At 35.7% G+C, this 18,977-nt stretch overlaps 1 protein-coding gene across 1 annotated transcript in view; it reads right to left on the bottom strand.

Annotated features, from left to right (window-relative positions):
* LOC131035425 (probable protein arginine N-methyltransferase 6) overlaps positions 1 to 18,977 on the bottom strand; it is a 216,866-nt gene that overhangs the window by 119,360 nt on the left and 78,529 nt on the right. Inside the window, exon 4 of the mRNA XM_057967123.2 lies at positions 12,940 to 12,975. Within this exon, the coding sequence (XP_057823106.1) occupies positions 12,940 to 12,975 (36 nt within the window). The remainder of the gene's footprint in view (positions 1 to 12,939; positions 12,976 to 18,977) is intronic.

Here is an 18,977-nt window from a genome sequence, read left to right as displayed (position 1 = left end):
ACAAAGATGTAGTCAGGTGATAAGTCTCAGCACCCATTTGTTTTCCATTTTTGAAAATCTACCACTTAGATTCCTCAATGTTTGGCAGCCTCAACTCATATTTAGTTAGTGGTGTTGTAACTGAAAAAAAGGTATATGGTAAGGATTTATTGAAATCAAAACTTTCAGAATTTAAATTGCCATAATTTGATTTACCTCAATAAGATAATTGACTCAGCTAACATATAATATTATAAAAAGAGCTGTGCATACAATGATTGCTTATAAAGTGAGGTTCATCAATAAGAATCTTGGATAGATTACAAAGTATTGTGGTAGTAAGTTTCAGTAATCACGATTAGATAGATAACTTTGTTATAGATTTGGATGCTAACATAAAGTTTTCCATGACATAATTAACAATGTTCCTGGAAGCATTTATAATGAGTTTGCATACATTATTGAAGATAGTTTTCTACAGCTGCACATATCGTCGTTTGTCTTATTTTATTTTGCATACCCACATTTTTTACTTTAGCAATCAGAGTGAATTATTAATGTAGTTGTTATCCAAATGCATGAGTCCTTAGTCAGTTGAATATCCTGGACAACTAAGAGGGGGGCGGGTGAATCAGTTGTACATTAAAACATTTTATCTTTCCCACAAAAACAGTTCCGGTAAACTAATCTCAGATTACTTAACCATAAGCAAATATAAACATAAAAGATCATACACATGTAACACCAGATATGACATGGGAAATCCTAGAAGGGAAAAACCAGGGAGAATGTTAGTTCTCAATATGAACACCTATTAGGGTGACACCAGTTATGGTGATTTTTACAAGATGGCTCACTGCCAGAAAAGCTCACTGCAGGTGGGCTCACTGTCCGGCTAAAACCGCCAGAAAAGCTCACTGTAGGTGGGCTCACTGTCTGGCTAAAAACGCCAGAAAAAGAAAGAGGACTCACTACCCAGAAGAAGAAAGAAAGAAAGAATCCACCATTGAAATGCACAGCTGACTTGCCAGAAGAAACCTTAGGCTCACTACCACTGGTACCAAACAGCATCAGCGCACAACTATACTTATCATCCACAACCAATCAAAACTTCGCACAAACCAACAGGAGGTAGATCTTCTTTTCACTCCAATTCCTCTATTTCTTTCTATCATATTCCTCATTACAATCATTCTTCATTTATACTGATCTCCAAAATAGCATTTTCAAGTCGGCCAAGGAGATAAAGAAACACAAGTCAAAATAGGTCTTCACTAAGCATTCCTGTGGTGGAAAGGAATGAGAAGTGGACCACACCATGATGCAACAACACGTTATCCAAATGTCGCAATCACCAGAGCAAAAGATAGAGCATTGGCGTTAACCAGACTTGAACTGATCATATCCAAAACCACAACTTCGAAGCACACCAACAAGTGCTAAATCAGAATAACAAAGATAGACACATGAATAACACAAATCTGAAATCTCATGAACAAAATTGGAAATGCGAAGGAATGCGGAGCACTGCAACCTCTACCAGAAAATATCATTACTGCATAGACTTCTGAAGCACAACTTCCGGACCTCTAAAACACAAGATAAACATCTCAAGGCAATATCTAACAACATATCAACACATCATGAACACATCTGCAACATATCAACAATGTGAGGCAAAACCAAACACTGAAACATAGAATCAATATGTTGACATCAATGACAACCATACTGACACATCAAACAACTTCACATTTCCAACAATCTCCCCCTTTGTCATTGATGGCAACATTCATCAACGACAAACACAGATTTCATCTTTCAAATCTCTCCCCCTTAGAAAAATGACTACATCTCTCCAAACTTTCCCCCTAAGAAAAATGACTATATCTCTCCAAACTCTCCCCCTTTGACATCAAGGACAAAGGTAAGCAATATCTTAGCTCAGAATCCACACAACTCCCCTTAAGAAGAAGCCCCAAAAACATTAGCCCAAACTAAAAAATGTTCATGAAATTCCCTAGACTAATGCACTTCAAAATGCACTTAGTTCAAACTAGGAAGGGGTATGACCCCCAACATCTACCGAAGATACTCAAAAGTATCTTTGCACAAAGCCTTCGTAAAGATATTTGCAACTTGCTCTTTTGTAGGTATATATTCAAGTTGTACGTCATTGTCCAACACCTTCTCCCTTAAGAAATGATACCAAATAGAAATATGCTTTGTTCTGGAATGCAATATTGGTTTCTTAGAGATATTAATTGCACTTGTATTATCACATATGATTGAGATCGGTTCATCAAATATCACACCAATATCCTTCAATGTTTGTTTCATCCAAAGTACCTAAGTGCAACATGAAGCAGCTACAATATACTCATCTTTTGTGGTTGATAAAGATACAGAATCCTGCTTCTTGCTTAACCATGCAACTAACCGGGAGCCAAGGAAAAATGGTCCACCACTAGTACTCTTTCTGTCATCAATACTTCCTGTCCAATTTGTATCATTATAAGCTTTCAGAGTACAATCTGATCTTCTGGGATACCACAATCTGAAATCTTTTGTTCCTTTCAAATATCTGAATATCCTCTTTACTGCAACAACATGAGATTCCTCTAGTTCTTGTTGAAATCTGGCTGGAAGACAAATAGCGTACATGATATCTGATCTAGTAACAATCAATAATAGTAATCCTCCAATCAAAGATTTGTACTTGCTTGCATCAGTTTTAGGAGATTTATCATCATTAGTCATCTTACATTTAGTAGTCATAGGAGTACATAATGGTTTGGAGTTCTCCAATCCAAACTTCTTCAACAACTCTCTAACATACTTTGACTGAGAAATGAAAATGCCTTTAGCATTCTTACTCACTTGCAATCCAAGAAAGAAATTTAACTCACCAATCATAGACATTTCAAATTCCTTTTGCATTTCACTAGCAAATCTCTTGCACATGTCAAGGTTACCTCCAAAGATTATATCATACACAACAACAATTAGGATCTTACTTGATTCAACTCTAAAGTAGAGATTGTTGTCAACAAACCCTTTTTGAAAACCTTGATTCAGTAGATACTTGTCTAACCTTCCATACTAGGCTCTAGGTGCTTGCTTCAACCCATACAGTGCCTTCATTAGTCTGAAAATAACATCCGGATCATCTGATAACTTGAATCCTTTCAGTTGTTCAATATAAACTTCTTTTAACTCTCCCTTTAAAAATGTTGATTTCACATCCATTTGATAAACTTAGAAATCCTTAAATGTTGCAAAAGCCAAAAACATTCTAATAGCCTCCATTCTAGCAACAGGAGAGTATGTTTCCTCAAAATCAATTCCTTTAACCTATGTATTTTATTTGCATACCAAACTTGCTTTGTTTCTCACTAAGTGACCATCTTCATCCAACTTATTCCAGAACATCCATTTTGTTCCAATAACATTCTTATCTGTCGGTCTAGGGACTAGTTCCCAAGTCTGATTCTTCTCAATTTGATCCAGCTCTTCCTTCACAGCCTTCATCCAATTCTGATCTTTACAAGCTTCTTCAATTGTCTTAGATTCAGCTTCAAAAAGTAAACATAAAAGAACTTGTTCTTCAACAACTTTACTTCTTGTAATAACTCCTCTGTTTTTGTTTCCTATAATATTATTCTCAAAATGATTTTTTCGTACATACCTTGGGGTTTTTGATATAGTTACCAAAGCAATTTGAGTTTCCTTCTGCTTGTCTTCATCCTTATTCTTCTCTTCTTCTCCACTTCTAGATTCACCAAATTCATAACATGCTTGTATACTAGTATCTTTTGAAACGTTTTCATCAACCTTCACATTTGCACTTTCAGCGATTTTGTTCAGCCTCTTGTTATAACATCTATAAGCTTTGCTCTTTGTAGAGTAACCTAGAAATATACCTTCATCAGCTCTGCTATCAAAGTTTCCAAGAATTCCTCCATACCTTCGGATATAGCACTTACTTCCAAAAACTTTGAAATACCTTACTGAGGGAATTCTTCCATGCCATAATTCATATAATGTCTTTCCATACTTCTTCTTGAATAGAACTCTGTTAAGGGTATATATAACAGTATGTATTGCTTCTCTCCAGTACACTTCTGGTAGATTTTCTTCTTTGATCATAGTTCTTGCCGCCTCTTGAATAGTACTATTCATTCTTTCAACTACTCTATTTTGTTGAGGTGTCCTTAGAGCAAATAAATGTCTTCTAATTCCATACTTCTCACAGAAAGTATCAAATTTATCAAAAATAAATTCTCCTCCTCTATCAAAACTTAAACATTTAATCCTTCTATCAACTTCATTCTCAACTCTAACTTTGAATATCTTAAACTTTTCCAATGCCTCTTATTTTTCTCTTAGAAATGCAACCCAAGTCATTTTAGAATGATCATCTATTAAGACCATGAAATACCTCTCACCTTGTAAACTCCTTGTTATGGTTGGGCCGCAAAGATCCATGTGTACCAAATCCAATAATTCGGTAGAAGATTGTTTGTTCTTTTCCTCTGAATGTCCTTTTGTTTGCTTTCCCACTCGACATTCTTTGCAAATATTGTTATCTGGTTTAGTCAATCTTGGTAAATCTCTCACAACTCTTGTCATGCTAATCTTCACCAAATTATCAAAATTGATGTGACACATCCTCTGGTGCCATAGCCAACTTTCATTGGTCCAAGATAATAAGCAATGTCTGGTAGCAACTTCCAATCGATACATGTTTCCACCTGTCTTTTTCCCCACAGCAATAACCGTTTCGAATCTCACAGCCACCATCCTAAAAAACAGCATTGTAACCATTTTTCGCACATCTACCCAACACTTGATGTAATCCTTACATAGTAAACATTGTCAGTGTTATGTTTTCCATCAAAAGTAACAGAACCAATTCCAACAATCTAAGCAATCTAATCAAAAGTGCATCTAGAACGAGCTTTGGAAAAATAGCAAATTATGAGTTGGGGGGTCACAAGTTGGCAAAATAGCAAATAATTATATAGACAATCACTAGGAATGATCACATTTGCATGCAGGTCAACTAGTTACCAAATATAAATTCAAATGTACGGGCACTTTTTACAGATTTAAACAGTCTACTTTGCAAGTTTGAACAATTTGCAAACGGAATCAAGCTAGGAAACTCATCAAACGGATTCATGGGGCTATGCCAACTGACATGGAGCTTTATAAAGATGCAAACAATCACCGAAAAATGTCAGTTGGGCTTAATACTCAGCAGGCACAAAGATGCAACATCTCAAAGAGGGCTTACTCAGAAAGGTGCAACATGTGCAAACAGCAAATCAACTTCTGGACCTTGAAACCAAGACTTCAAAAACTCATCAAAACTGGTCCAAGGAAGCTGCAAACGGTCACATGACCTCTCCAATAGGTGCTCAACACTCCCCCCAAGTGGTTTTGCATGACAATCAAGGGATGCAAAATTACTAGCCCTCAAAGTGGGCTACTTGGGCTTATTCAGCAGGGGTGATTCTGAGTGCATTAGGCAAAATTTTACATGGGCCTTCAAAATTTAGCCAAATTTTGGAGGTCCCAACAAGACAAAGGGTAACAAATCAACATTAAGCATGGAGAGAGATGATCTAACTGATCCCTCTATGTTAGGAAGAGTTGCAATTAAGAAACAAAATATCTCTTTAGCCATCAAGAGGTGCAATCCCTTCAGAATTGCAAGGTATAAGACCACAATCAATAACACTCATTCAAATCATCGATTTGGAAACTTCTTTTTATCTCTTATATCCTTTGTTGGATCTGCTCACAGAGCATCAGCCCATTGAATCAGAAACAGCACCATTGTTGCAAGTGTAATCCGACTACATCAGAAACAGCATCATTATCATTGTTGCAAGTACATATCAACTATATCTGAAACAGCATCATCATCATTGTTGTGAGTATATATATTCAGATCTGAAACAGCAACTTATTGCTACACGCAACATTAACATCATATATCTACATTACACATGTTGAAGGATTAGAATAAAAAATAACAATTCATCGCTATAGGCGATTGGAAGACAAAATAGCATATTTCCATTGTCAAATCAGAGAAGGCTAACATCAAGATCATCTTTGCATAATTGTATCAGTTTATATCAGATATGGCAGTGATCAACATTCAGTATACATATATTATTCTTTGAATAATATTATCAATTGCACATTTTATACATTCAAAGTGGTATCATAAATCATAATTCATAGTGATATTTGAGACTTGAAGGAAAGAAGTCCCTTGCAATTGATCTTTGCAAGTTAATTGTCCCTATTTCATAAGTTATAAAATAAGGGGACATTACATAGTGTTGTTGCAAGGTGTGCGCCCTTGGTCTCCTTGTGTTGTGCAGCGCAGCGCTCGGGTTTGTGACATGACTTAACTGCCTCCTGTGGATTCTATAAGTCTAGTGGTTGTATCAGGCATTAACAGGTCGATCTTTTGGTGCAACGACAACCACACTTGTAACAAGTACAATGTCAAATCATTCTCCTATTGAGACTACTATGGTGATTGACCAGGTGAGCCAAACAAATAAGGGCAGTCAAAATCAAGTTTTAAGCCTAATGTCTCTCTCCTGAATGATCAAGACTATCTTGATGGTATAAGAACTGCAACTGCTATTGCGAAAAGCAACTTTAAAGGTGATTTGGCTATTAGCAGATGGGAGAATTTAGTTTCCTTGTAGGGGAATGTTTGCAAGAAAGTGGGTAAAGAGAAGGCTTTAGACAAGAGAAGGATTAAAAAATTTCAGGAAATGTTGTTGGCCCTAGAAGGGCAGATGCCGAGGAACAAAGACAACCAAAAGACCTTAGGAAAGTTGACCGAGACTAATAATCTTCTTAGAAAGATCCAAAATTATAAAAACAGAGGGGTTAAAATTGAATCAAAGATGGTGATAGAGGTTCTTAATATTTCTTTAATCTGATTAGGTCTAAGTAAAACAAGCAAAGAAGTGGACCCATAGAAATGGAAAGATTTATTTTTAATGATAATGTGTTTCTGAAGAAAGCTTTTCATTCCTTCTATAAAACTTTGTTCTCTTTCAAAGGTGATTGTTAAATTGGGGAAGCCAAACTTTTTTTACCAAAGACTATTCCCAAGAAGATTAATGAGAAAGATGCATTAATTCTTGGCAAAGACATTACCAAAGAAGAAATCTTGAAGACCATATATCCTACAGCAATGGAAAGTCTATGATGATCTCCCAATCAAGTTTTACAAAGCCAATCCAGACTGAATTGGTGAGCAATTGTTAGCATTTTACCAAGAAGCTTTTCAAAAGGAAACCTTGGGTATGGAAATAAATAGAGAAAATATTAAATTAATCCCCAAGGATGGGGATAAGATTCTTATAAAAAAGTTGGAGGCCTATTACTCTTTTAAATGTCTCATATAATCTCCTAGCCAAGACTCTCACTCAGAATAACGAAAAATCCTGAAGAAAGTGTTGCATGTTACCCCACTTGGGTTTATTGAGGAGAGATACATCCTAGAGAACCTAATTCCTAGTTGCAAAGGCATGCATTGGACTAAGAACAAAGGTCAAAATGTCAATGTGGTCCTGTTCGATTTTGAAAAAGCTTATGAGAGAATTGAATGGATTTTTGTGATGGATATGTTGAAGGCATTTGGGTTCAGTCCAAATTTCTGCAAATGGATTAATATACTTTTTAATGATTCTTCTACTCAGATGGATCAAAGTATGGAATTGATTGACCCAAGTCATCTATGGATATCAATACGTCAAGGTTGTGCTATCGCCCCGACTCTATTTGTGATTGGTGTTGATGCACTTCACTATGTTTTGAAAACTCGATCAAGCCTCATGTTTATAAAATATGTCTCTCTAATGAGGAGCAATTGATTAATGTCCAGTTTGCAAATGATACTGCTCTGTTTGTTGAAATGACCGACTTTTATAATATGATGAAAAGGCTTAGCATTTTTTATGAAGCCTCAGGTGCAAAAGTTTCTCACAGCAAATCTATTTCAAGTTGAGAGAAAACTCTGTCAGATTGGTTAATGGATTAAAATTGGTAACGGGGGTATCCAAACTTAATCATTAAATATTTGGGAATCTCATTTGACATCTCCCCCTCCCTGAAAGAAATGTGGTAATGCTTGTGGCAGGACTCATCTTCTATCTCTAACTGGTAGATTGCAGGTAACTCAGAAAGTGTTGCCTCACATTCTATCTATATTTCCTCAGCTTGGATGTTTGTGAGTAGTCAATTTGATAAGATTCAAAAGATTCTAAGAGATATCCTTTGGTTTGTTGACAAATGAGAAAATGACCAAAAATGAGAATTTTTGTGAGTTTCCTGCCAGCAAGCAAGTGTTTTCGGTTGATTCTTTAGAACTCACAATACTTTGTGCAAATACTCACTTAGAATTTAATGGCAAATTGTTCAACAAGGGACTTGCTAGGCCCATTTCACTCATAAGTTGGCAAGCTACACACTGAGCTTTTAGCTTTCAATATTTTTAAACACAAACTGGTGAAGCTCACAAAAATCAAAAGGAACATTGCAAAGCTTTTTGGCAGTATATAGTATCATCATTATTTATCTCCCCTTTGATTCAGTGGGGTTTGTTGGAATTTGTGATCCAAAGTGTGTATTTGTTAGTGTTATATAATCGCATTATTATTGTATATTTATGTCATGTGATAAAGTTATGTTTATAGTTATTAGATTATTAGTTTTTTGCTAGTGAAGTAGTTGTCGGGCAGTTGAGAAATGTAGTTGATGAAAAAGGCTTTAGAAGCCATTTTCCTACTCAATTGTGAGAATCCTGCATAACATAATATTTAATGTTCATTTATTGCATTCATTGCCTGAAACTTTGATTTCCATATGCTCTTCAATCTTAAGACATTTGGGGGAATGTGAGAACGGGAACAGACATCCCCTCCTTGTCCCCAATTTTAGTTTTTTGGGGGAATGTCCTTGTGATGTTCTCCTTATCCAAGGTCTCAGTGGGGACAGCCTTCTGTCCTCAATGTCCCTAGGACATCACGATATTCCAAGTACCTATCCAAGTTGGACCCTAAAAAAACACTTCAAACAGAAAATAGCAAAAACCCAAACCTTTATGGGGGCCCAGAAGGCCTCCAAACATAAAAAAGCATTAATTCAATCCAAAGAAGTTGAAGTAAAACCCTAGACCACATTCATTTTTATGTCTACACCATTTGTCATTTGCATTGTTACAATTTGCTTTTGATTGCTAAAAAAGAGCATGAGCCAAGTAGCTCTGGTTTTAGAAAAGCAAGAAATAAATTATAAGCTCTTCTGGTTTTAGAAGAGCTTACTCATTTTGTTGGAACAGCTCAGTATTGCCCAAAGAAGGATGTTTTTCTTGGCTAGCCATCCAAAAGAAAATCCTAACATCTGACAATCTTGTCAAATTACAGATTGCTCAACCATTTTGCTGTGTGTTACGTAATGAAGAAATTGAGAATGTTGATCATTTATTTCTACAATGCTCGTTTGCATATCAATGTTGGACCTTCATTTACAATAAGTTGTCTTTGGCTATGCCCCTACCCAATTCAATTTGGGAGCTATTCCAATCATGGCCTACTTTGTTTTCAAAAGCTTTTTCTGCTTGCATCTGGAAAATTATTCCTTCTTCAGTATTATGGTCGATTTGGTGGGAGAGAAACAAACGTATCTTTAGAAAAGTTTCATCTCCTCTTCAAAGTATCTTGGAAGGAATTGAGAAATCTGTTTCTGAACTAGTCAATGCTCATGTTCAGGCCCACTTTAAATCTAATGCTACTTTTTCTTCATGGGATGGAAAGCTCATTAATACATGGAAGCAAATAAGTATACCACAGCTGGTTAACAGGCCCAATCAGAATTCAGTTCAACTAGACATGTCATATATTAAGTGGCATCCTCCTTTTACAGGCTTCTGCAAAATCAATTTTGATGGTTCATCCCGAGGCAATCTCGGTGAGTCGGGCTTGGGAGTTTGTATTAGAGATCATGTAGGAGCTTTAAAAGCTTTCAAATCGTCAGCTCTCCCGCCAGGAACGAATAACATTGCAGAACCTTGTTGGTTTGTCCATGGCAAAGAAATTGGGTTTATCAAATATCCATATAGAAGGAGATTCACTCTTGATTATTAATGCCTGTAAAAATAGAACAATATTTAATTGGAAAATCAAATACATTCTCTCACAAATTTGGGTACTAATGGATTCTTTTCCGAATTATGTTATCACACGCACTTTCAGAGAGGGGAATAAATTAGCAGACTGCTTGGCTAATATGGGCTGTGATAATTTTGATCTAGATTCGACTGCAGCAGCTTGCAATTATAATGATTATCCTCACATAGCTTCTATCATACAGGATGAGGCGGAGAAGGAGGTTTGAAGTGCTTTTATGCAATTATGATGGGTAATTATCGAAGAGTTTTGGACAGAGCTTGTTATTTCATGATGGTACTTTTCAATTTCATTGCAATGCAAATACAACAGCCACATGTGTGAACATCATAACATTGTGTATGCAGCAGAATAAGGAATTCATATAATTAACTTGATGCGATCGGTACTCCACCACAATTTATTATTGATTGTGTCCTGCTTTAAATCTCCATTCCCAAAGCGCTCAACAGTAATAGTGATAGCCGGTTTCAAAATTTTTGGTATAAGAGTTAGTGTTTCAGCGAGGTTCGAATATGAAGACCGATTCTTCCTCCTCTGGTTCGGGTGATTTACTAAATGCAGGTTCGCTTCCTACATTGGAGTACCGGCCGCGTAATTATCATATCTCTATCCCTGTTGGAGAGTGGGAAGCTTCATTCTCCGATCATATTTCTGATGATCAGCTAGGGCTTGTTTTCAACACACAATGTGCACAATGCAAAAGGAGTGTGAAGCGTTTACTGGGAGAGGAAATCTTGTACCCTCAGGCAAGACGCATTATTTTTCCCTCACAACTACTCTCAATTCTGTTGTCAAATACTCTCAATTTGCTACAATCTTTTGAGCTTTTAGATCAAATTGCACAAAAAGTTGTTCTGCCTCAGTATATTTCTGGTAACAAGCTATTAAGGGCAGTACAGAAATACGACCTATGGAAGGGCCAGGCATACATAGGTGGGCTTTTTCCTCGCCACTTCTTGCTACACAAAGAAAGTTTTGTTATTCTTTATGACAGTATAAAACAAACATTTGAAGCTCAAAATACCCGTTTCCTCCAACAGACCCTCCGCACTCATGGCCGTCATCTAAGTACGGAGATCAGGGAAAAGACTCATTCAAAGGTTAACACCCTTCTGTTAATTCTAGGGCATGAGCATGAAAATACAAACACGCCATCTGCTTCTTCCTATGCCAATCCTCAGGGTTTTATGTCTCCACCTCGAAGTCATGAACGTAAGCTGCAACAGCCGATTGTGGGCATTAATGAAACCGCTGATAGCAATGAACAACACGGTGATAATGATTCACAATTACAGCCAATGGAAAAATAAAGTGAACAGGGGATTACAATTTTGGTCTCATTTTTGGGTTTTTGCAGAAATCTTAAACATCTTTTCCAGTTGGGTTGGTGGTTTTTGCAGAATGCATCGCAGGGGGTTTTTCTCAAGTCTGCATTTTAATTTTTGCAGTTTGCAGATGGAATAACCATGAGCGATTATCATTTGAAGACATGCTCGAACTTTTTTCCAGTCGAATGGAGATATATGTACTCGATGTAAGGAGATATATTAAAATGTATATGTTCTTCATATTTTGCTTAGAATATGCTCTAAATGTTTATATTGTAAATTGTAAAATATTGAGCATATTAGGATTGGACCTTATTATAGCAATCCTATTGGTCTTTGGGATCAATTAATAGTCTTTAGGTAGGTTTCATAGTTGAGTCGAGGTTGAGGTCATATTTTGTAATTGTATATTGAGCAAGGAATGGAGGTTTTCTTCACTGGTTCTTTCCTCCAGGAGCTCTTGAACCAGTTATTAAGTATTATTAGTATATTACGTGGCTTGCCACTTTTGCCAAAAAAAAGAAAAAAAGAAATAAATTCTATTCTGTGCTGTATCAGATGGAAAAAAATGTTCTTTTACCATATTTGTCCTAATTAAATCCCTAGTAGTTCAATTCATTTACACTTTTGGTTTGCCTCCAAGAAACACTAGTATGGTATAAACATTTTGAATTGTCATTAACATTTATGATTTGACAATTGAACACAGCAGATAACTAATTATTCAATGTCAACTGTCAAGTAATAAATGTTAATGAGAAATCAAAATGTTTATATCAGAGCAAACATGATGCCCAAATGTAGACAATTACCAGTTGAATCATAAATAGTATAACCCAGAAGCTTGAAATTACACTTAGCTGCATTTTTTATGTCATAATTGATGATGCTTAGAAGAAGTTTTTTGTTGTTTTCTAATGCTCAGCATGAGGGTTATACATAAAGCTAGATATTTAAAATGGTTATATCATAGCAGAGAGGATGCACAAATGTAGATTTTTTATCATCACAATTAGCTGCCGAATCATCATTAGTATAACCCAAAAGCTTGAAATTACATTTATCTGCATTTTTTATGTCATGATTGATGGTGCTTAGAAGAAGTTTTTTGCTTTCTAATGCTCAGCATTAGGATTATACATAAAGCTAGATATTATATCAACAAAACAAGGTATCAATTGTACTGATTATCAAATAAAGAAACCGACAAACAAAACTTTCCAGACAACTTTTCATTAGTTTTATCACTAGCATAAATTTTGTATTCAGTTTAAGGTTGATGTCAATAGATTTGCAATCAATCATTTCAAACTTGGCATATTTTTCTTTGCGACTTTAATATTTTGAAGATAATGCATTAATCCAGAAAATTTTCAGATCTTTCCAGAAACAACCCCTACCTGTACTGCTATTTCACTTGCATCGACAGCATATACCTGTGCAAACAAACTCAAGAATGAGAAGATGGAATTAAAAAAAACCTACAGGATAATTAAAACTAAATAGATGTTTAATACCTCAAAAAAAAACTCACTGGATATTAAAATAAACAATCACTAACAACAACGTGGATCTTTTTTTGAATGGATAAAGGCAAAATGAGTATAGGATGAAAACTTCAAATACACAAGGACTTTATCCTACCAGAGAATCATCCAAAAATTGTATTATATAATATCACATTACAAGATAAAGAAATCAATAGTCTTTTCTATTAAAAACATGATATACAATACCTTAACTATCATGGAAACTGAACCAAATCCATACTTTTACCATATCTATGTTCTCAATACATAGCATCCTATGAGAAAGGGTACAAGAGTTCAGGAAAAACCATCTCCATCAGAAACAGCATAGTCTTGTGGAGACTTAAACCACATACATCATTCCCATAGCATAATGACTCCTCATTATGTTTTTCTTCACTGCTTGTTCACTAACCACAATATTTGCATCAATCCCCCTTCAAAATGAGTTATCATCCTTGACCGGTGTTCTAAGTAGAGTAGGAAGCATGTGTAAAACCACTGCCAAACTGTGATGCAAAAGTAGGACAGCAATAGGTGCAACGGGCATGGGCATGGGAATAGAAATGGAGATAGGTGAACATGGCAGTCTAGCTACTTGAGGAGTCTATGATGGGAGACATGGGAGATCTCCTTTGTGTTTGTCCAGCTCCTTGAGCGACATTTGCTTCACTGCTGATTTGGCATTACTATATTGTTCTTTGAGCTTTACCTCTGACTCCTCTTGAATGCCATGAACCCTAACTAAGACTTAATCCTTAATGGGCTATCCAATTTTGCTTGACTATTGTGAACCTTAGCCAATTCTAGCTCTGGAACTTCTGCTTAGTCCTAATAATTCTTCAAACCCATGTCTCTCAATATATGACTTGCTTCTTTAATATTAAAAACTTTGTTCCCCAAACCTTTCATATCAACTACCAATTTGAGGCATCAATGTTTTGCTTGTTTGCACATTTATTTGTCTTGTGCATTTTGTCAAACAATTCAACCATACTTGTCATGAAGATCAATATGCCTCTCTACTATAACTTTCAATCACAAAACGCATCTAAGTGTGGGCCAAAAAATTCTAACTCATCAATAGTTATCTCTCTCTCAAAAATTAGATTATATACATAGTTACCAAGGGCTGAGTATGGGTATTCATATGGGAGATAGAGATGGGTGGTGATACGCCATATTCAAAAAGAGTTGGAGATGGGTACTTGGATATATATATATGGGAGAAACAGACAGGTATTTGTATACCATATTCCAAGTACTTTTTTTTAATATGACATACTGATACACACACACACACACACACACACATATATAAAGACAATGGATATCTTTGATGAATTTACATACAAAATGTGAAAAACCGAAAAAAAAAAAAAAAAACTAAACTAAAATTTTGAAGTATTGAAATAGATTTAATTATATTAATAATTGATAATCATTATTATTAGAGAAAAAATTATTTAAAACCATAATCACCTAGAGATGACAAAGAAACTAGGAGGGGAATCCCATTATTTTTAAAAACATTGTATAAGGAACCTTGGAGATGACCATAATTTCAATCAATTAAATGATAAAACTTCAATGTATGTACACGTCTTCAAGCTTATTATTGTTTCACCTCATATTCTTGCCTATTTGGGATTTAATAAGGAAATTTTCTACCATCCAAAAAACTTGTAATCATTTATGAAAAAAAAAAGTTACAAGTCTATTAGTGTATTTGTTTAGTTCTTTTAACTTTTATCAGCCACATATGAGCACTGTAAAAAAATCCAATGTAATTTATGTGATATATCTGAGAAACCTCTATTGGAAATTTCTTCATTTTCAAGAGATGCTTATAGGAGACGTATAGGAGACACAAAAAGACTTCATTTGAAGTTTCCTAATGTTTGGAGACGTCTCCATATAGGTCTCCAAGATGAGGATGTGTTTCCAATATAGGAGACAAGTACCAAGGATCAAGATACGAGTCTCCCGGTAACTATGATTATATATCTACTCTCCCAAAACTTGACCACTATGGGGCTTACGCTTACACTCTTAGAAAATATGTATTCTTTATATAATCTTGGAGATGTTCATCTCCCTTGTATCTAACACTGATGTGTGAATTTCTTGTTTCGTTTACCAAATTACTAGGCAATGTCTAAGCCCCTTATCTCTTTCTTCATTTGAGTATTAAGTTCAATAAGGTGCTAGAGCGAATAATTCCATGCTTGGAGAATAGGTATCCATTATTTCTTCCTCAAAAAGGGTTCACAACAATTGCCACCTAATGCACCCAACTCATGTGGATGTCCTTAGTACTAATTCCAATTTCAAAGAGCTATGTGTTAATGCATTAGTAGCTTCTACAAGATAAGACTCTCCTAACTCATTAATCCCCTCTATTCTGTTATTAGTTTACTCATTCATGCTTTATGTTTATCAGACTATAACATTGGTCATAATTATGATATTGATATTGGATAATGATAGATTAGATTGACGACCTGCTTAACTATGTTAAGCGTCAATCTAAATGCTATCGGGCTATTAACCCGATAGCATATTAATGTCGATTCATATCGGCATTAATATGCTATCGGGGTATTAACCCGATAGCATATAATGCTAACAGCTATTGTTATTGTTTATGTTATATTAATCCATTATTATATGCTTTGATACCGATTCATTATCGGGTATGTTTTATATCTGTAACAATTAACAAATGATACCAATTCATGATCGGATATGTTTATAAAGCATTGTTACCATTAACAATGATACCGATTCATTATCGGGCATGTTTATAAGCACAGTTATCATTAAATGATATCGATTCATTATCGGGTATGTTTATAGCACCGATTAGTTATGGATCGGTTGATGTTAGTAAGGGTCACGACCAAGTGACATCTTGGTCGGACATGTCTACAAGACATGTCCGATCAAGGTGCCACTTGATCGTGGCCATCCTACTATTTATACATCATTCCAATCAAAGGAGATGACATTGAAATCGATACATGTTCATCCTCCTTACCTGCAGTAAAAGAAAGATAGCAATATTAGTGTCATAGGCATAATATCAAAATTAAAATACACCATCTTGCATATAACTTGTCCATTAAATTGGAAATTACAATACATTTACATGGTATCAGAGCCAAGTTGATCGAACTTGAGGCTATTTAATTTCGTGAAACAAATTTAAGAACAAGTTTATATACTACATCACATTTCTTCAAATGGCCAATGCTATCAGATTCGAAGACAAACTCGGAGGTGGCGATGATTTTTCAGCCTGGAAATTCAGAATTCAAATGATCTTAAAGGAGAACAAAGTGGATTCGTTTGTTCAAACTAAAAATGCTCAACCCGAAAATGAACCTGACAAAACAGCATGGATTGAGGGAAATAAAAAGGCAATAAAAATAATAGTTGATGGGGTGAGAAACAACATAATGCCCATCATAAGAAAACATCAGACAGCCTATAAAATGTTCAAAGCTCTTGAAAGCACATTTGAGATATCAAATGCAAGTCGAACTCTAGCATTAAAACGAGAAATAAATCATATCACCATGAACAAAGGGGAGACAATCAACGCCTACTTTATGCGGACATCAGTTCTAAAAGATGAACTTGCAACTCTGGACTACGAGATCCAAAGCAAAGAGTTAACACTCATTACTTTAGATGGGTTGCCTAGTGGATGGAGCACATTCGTCCAAGGCATCAGTGCAAGGTCCAAATATCCCAAGTTTGAAAGATTAAGGGATGACTGTCTCCAAGAAGAATCGAGATTGAACAAGATGGGAATGAAACACAAGAATATAGATGAAGACCTGCAAGTTCTAAACACCAACTCCACCAAGCAAAACAAGAAAAGGCAGTTTAGAAAGAGAAAAGGTCGTCAAGGCAAGAATACTTCAAAGAAGGACTTATCTCACATTCAATGTTACAGATGTGATCAGTTCGGACACTTCGTTGCAAAATGCCCGGAAAGAACCAAGAAACATGCTACATTTGTCAAAATAGGAAAGACTAAAGGGGAAGATGACTCCGGGAAATACGTATTCTACTCAGCACTCACAAGTCAAGCTTCTAAAAAAATCAACTCATGGGTGATTGACAGTGGTTCATCCAGGCACATCACTGGGTTTAGAGAAGTACTTGATTCCATGACAGAGGAGAGTGATGAGGACGTAACCATCGGAGATGACTCCACACATCCAGTCAGAGGAGTAGGAACCTGCATCATCAAATTGAAGACAGGCATAACCTTGCGGCTTGAAGGAGTACTATATGTCCCCGGCATCAAAAGAAATCTAGTCTCTATATCGGCACTGGAAGATAACGGATACAGAGTGACATTCATGGACAACAAGGTATTGGCTTGGCCAAGGAACTCCTCCATCAAGAAGGCAAAGACCATTGGACAGAGACGGGGCTATTTGTATGAGCTGTGCACGGAGCCCAATCTAGCCCTAATCCATGAAGCCACTAATGCAAATGAAGTTTGGCATAGAAGATTAGGCCATCTAAATTTTAGGGCTTTATCTTCAATGGGAAACCTTGTCACAGGTCTACCCAAGTTAAAGCAAGATCATTCAGGGGCATGCAAAGGATGTGCCCTAGGTAAGAATACCAAAGGTGCATTCCAAAATAGTACTAGGAAAACTAGCAAAATTCTAGAATTAGTTCATTCTGATGTATGCGGACCTATGTCCGTATCCTCTCTAGGGGGATTCTTGTATTATGTAATATTTGTTGATGACTACTCTAGGAAGACTTGGATCTACTTTCTAAAAAGTAAAGAATCAGAAGAGATCCTCTCTAGGTTTAAAGAATTTAAATCACTAACTGAAAACCACTCAGGAAACAAAGTTAAAACCCTAAGAACCGACAATGGGGGAGAATACACATCAGATTCATTTAAAGAATTTTGTAGAGATAATGGGAGTAAGAGGGAGCTTACTATACCTTATAACCCCCAACAAAATGGGGTAGCGAAAAGAAAAAATAGGACCATAGTTGAAGCTGCCAAGGCCATGATCCTAGATCAAAACCTTAACACAAATCTCTGGGCTGAAGCATCCAACACCGCTGTATACTAAGTCACCAGGTTCGACCGAATTTGAACCTTGAAGTTTGAAATTCACCGAACTTGGAAAACTATGCAAAAATTCGATTAAATTCGAAAAAAAGTTTAGGGTTTGCGATAAAGAGTTTTTTTGGCTTGCGTTTTAGGGTTTCGTCGCTGATTTTATAAATAGGGCAGCCGCAGGAGTTGCAGTCACGCCCACGCAAGTTGCTAACGAAGTTGCCCAGTCTGCCCGGCCGCCACACGAGTTGCCAACACCCACGGGAGTCGCACCAGTCACGCCCACGAGAGTCGCCCGGCCGCCACCAGTCCGCGACGCCACCACTAGTCCGCGACGCCGCCACCTGCAGTCCGCGACGCCACCACCAGCGACCTGTTCGCGACCTGCACAAGTAGGCCACCATTTTTTTTAGGTTTATTATTTTATTTTTTATTTATAATTTTTATAATGTTCATTGTTTATAATGTTTAAAAATTTATAATTTTATATTAATAGTTTGTAATATTATATTATATATTTTTATATTTTCTTAATTTTTTTTAGGTTTAATATTTTTATAAACAATTTAATAATGTTTATTATAAATTTTATTATTATTTATTTAATAATGTTGTTTATTTAATATTTTTTTAGGTTTATTATTTATTTATAATGTTTATAATGTTGTTTATTTAATGTTTATAATGTTGTTTATTTAATTTTTTTTAGGTTTATTATTTAATAATGTTGTTTATTTAATATTTTTTTAGGTTAATTAATAGTTTATACTTTATAATGTTTATTTATAAATTTATAATGTTTATT

This window comes from Cryptomeria japonica, chromosome 7 (genome assembly GCF_030272615.1).
Source record: "Cryptomeria japonica chromosome 7, Sugi_1.0, whole genome shotgun sequence".
NCBI lineage: Eukaryota > Viridiplantae > Streptophyta > Pinopsida > Cupressales > Cupressaceae > Cryptomeria > Cryptomeria japonica.
This window is presented reverse-complemented; position numbering and strand designations above follow the sequence as displayed.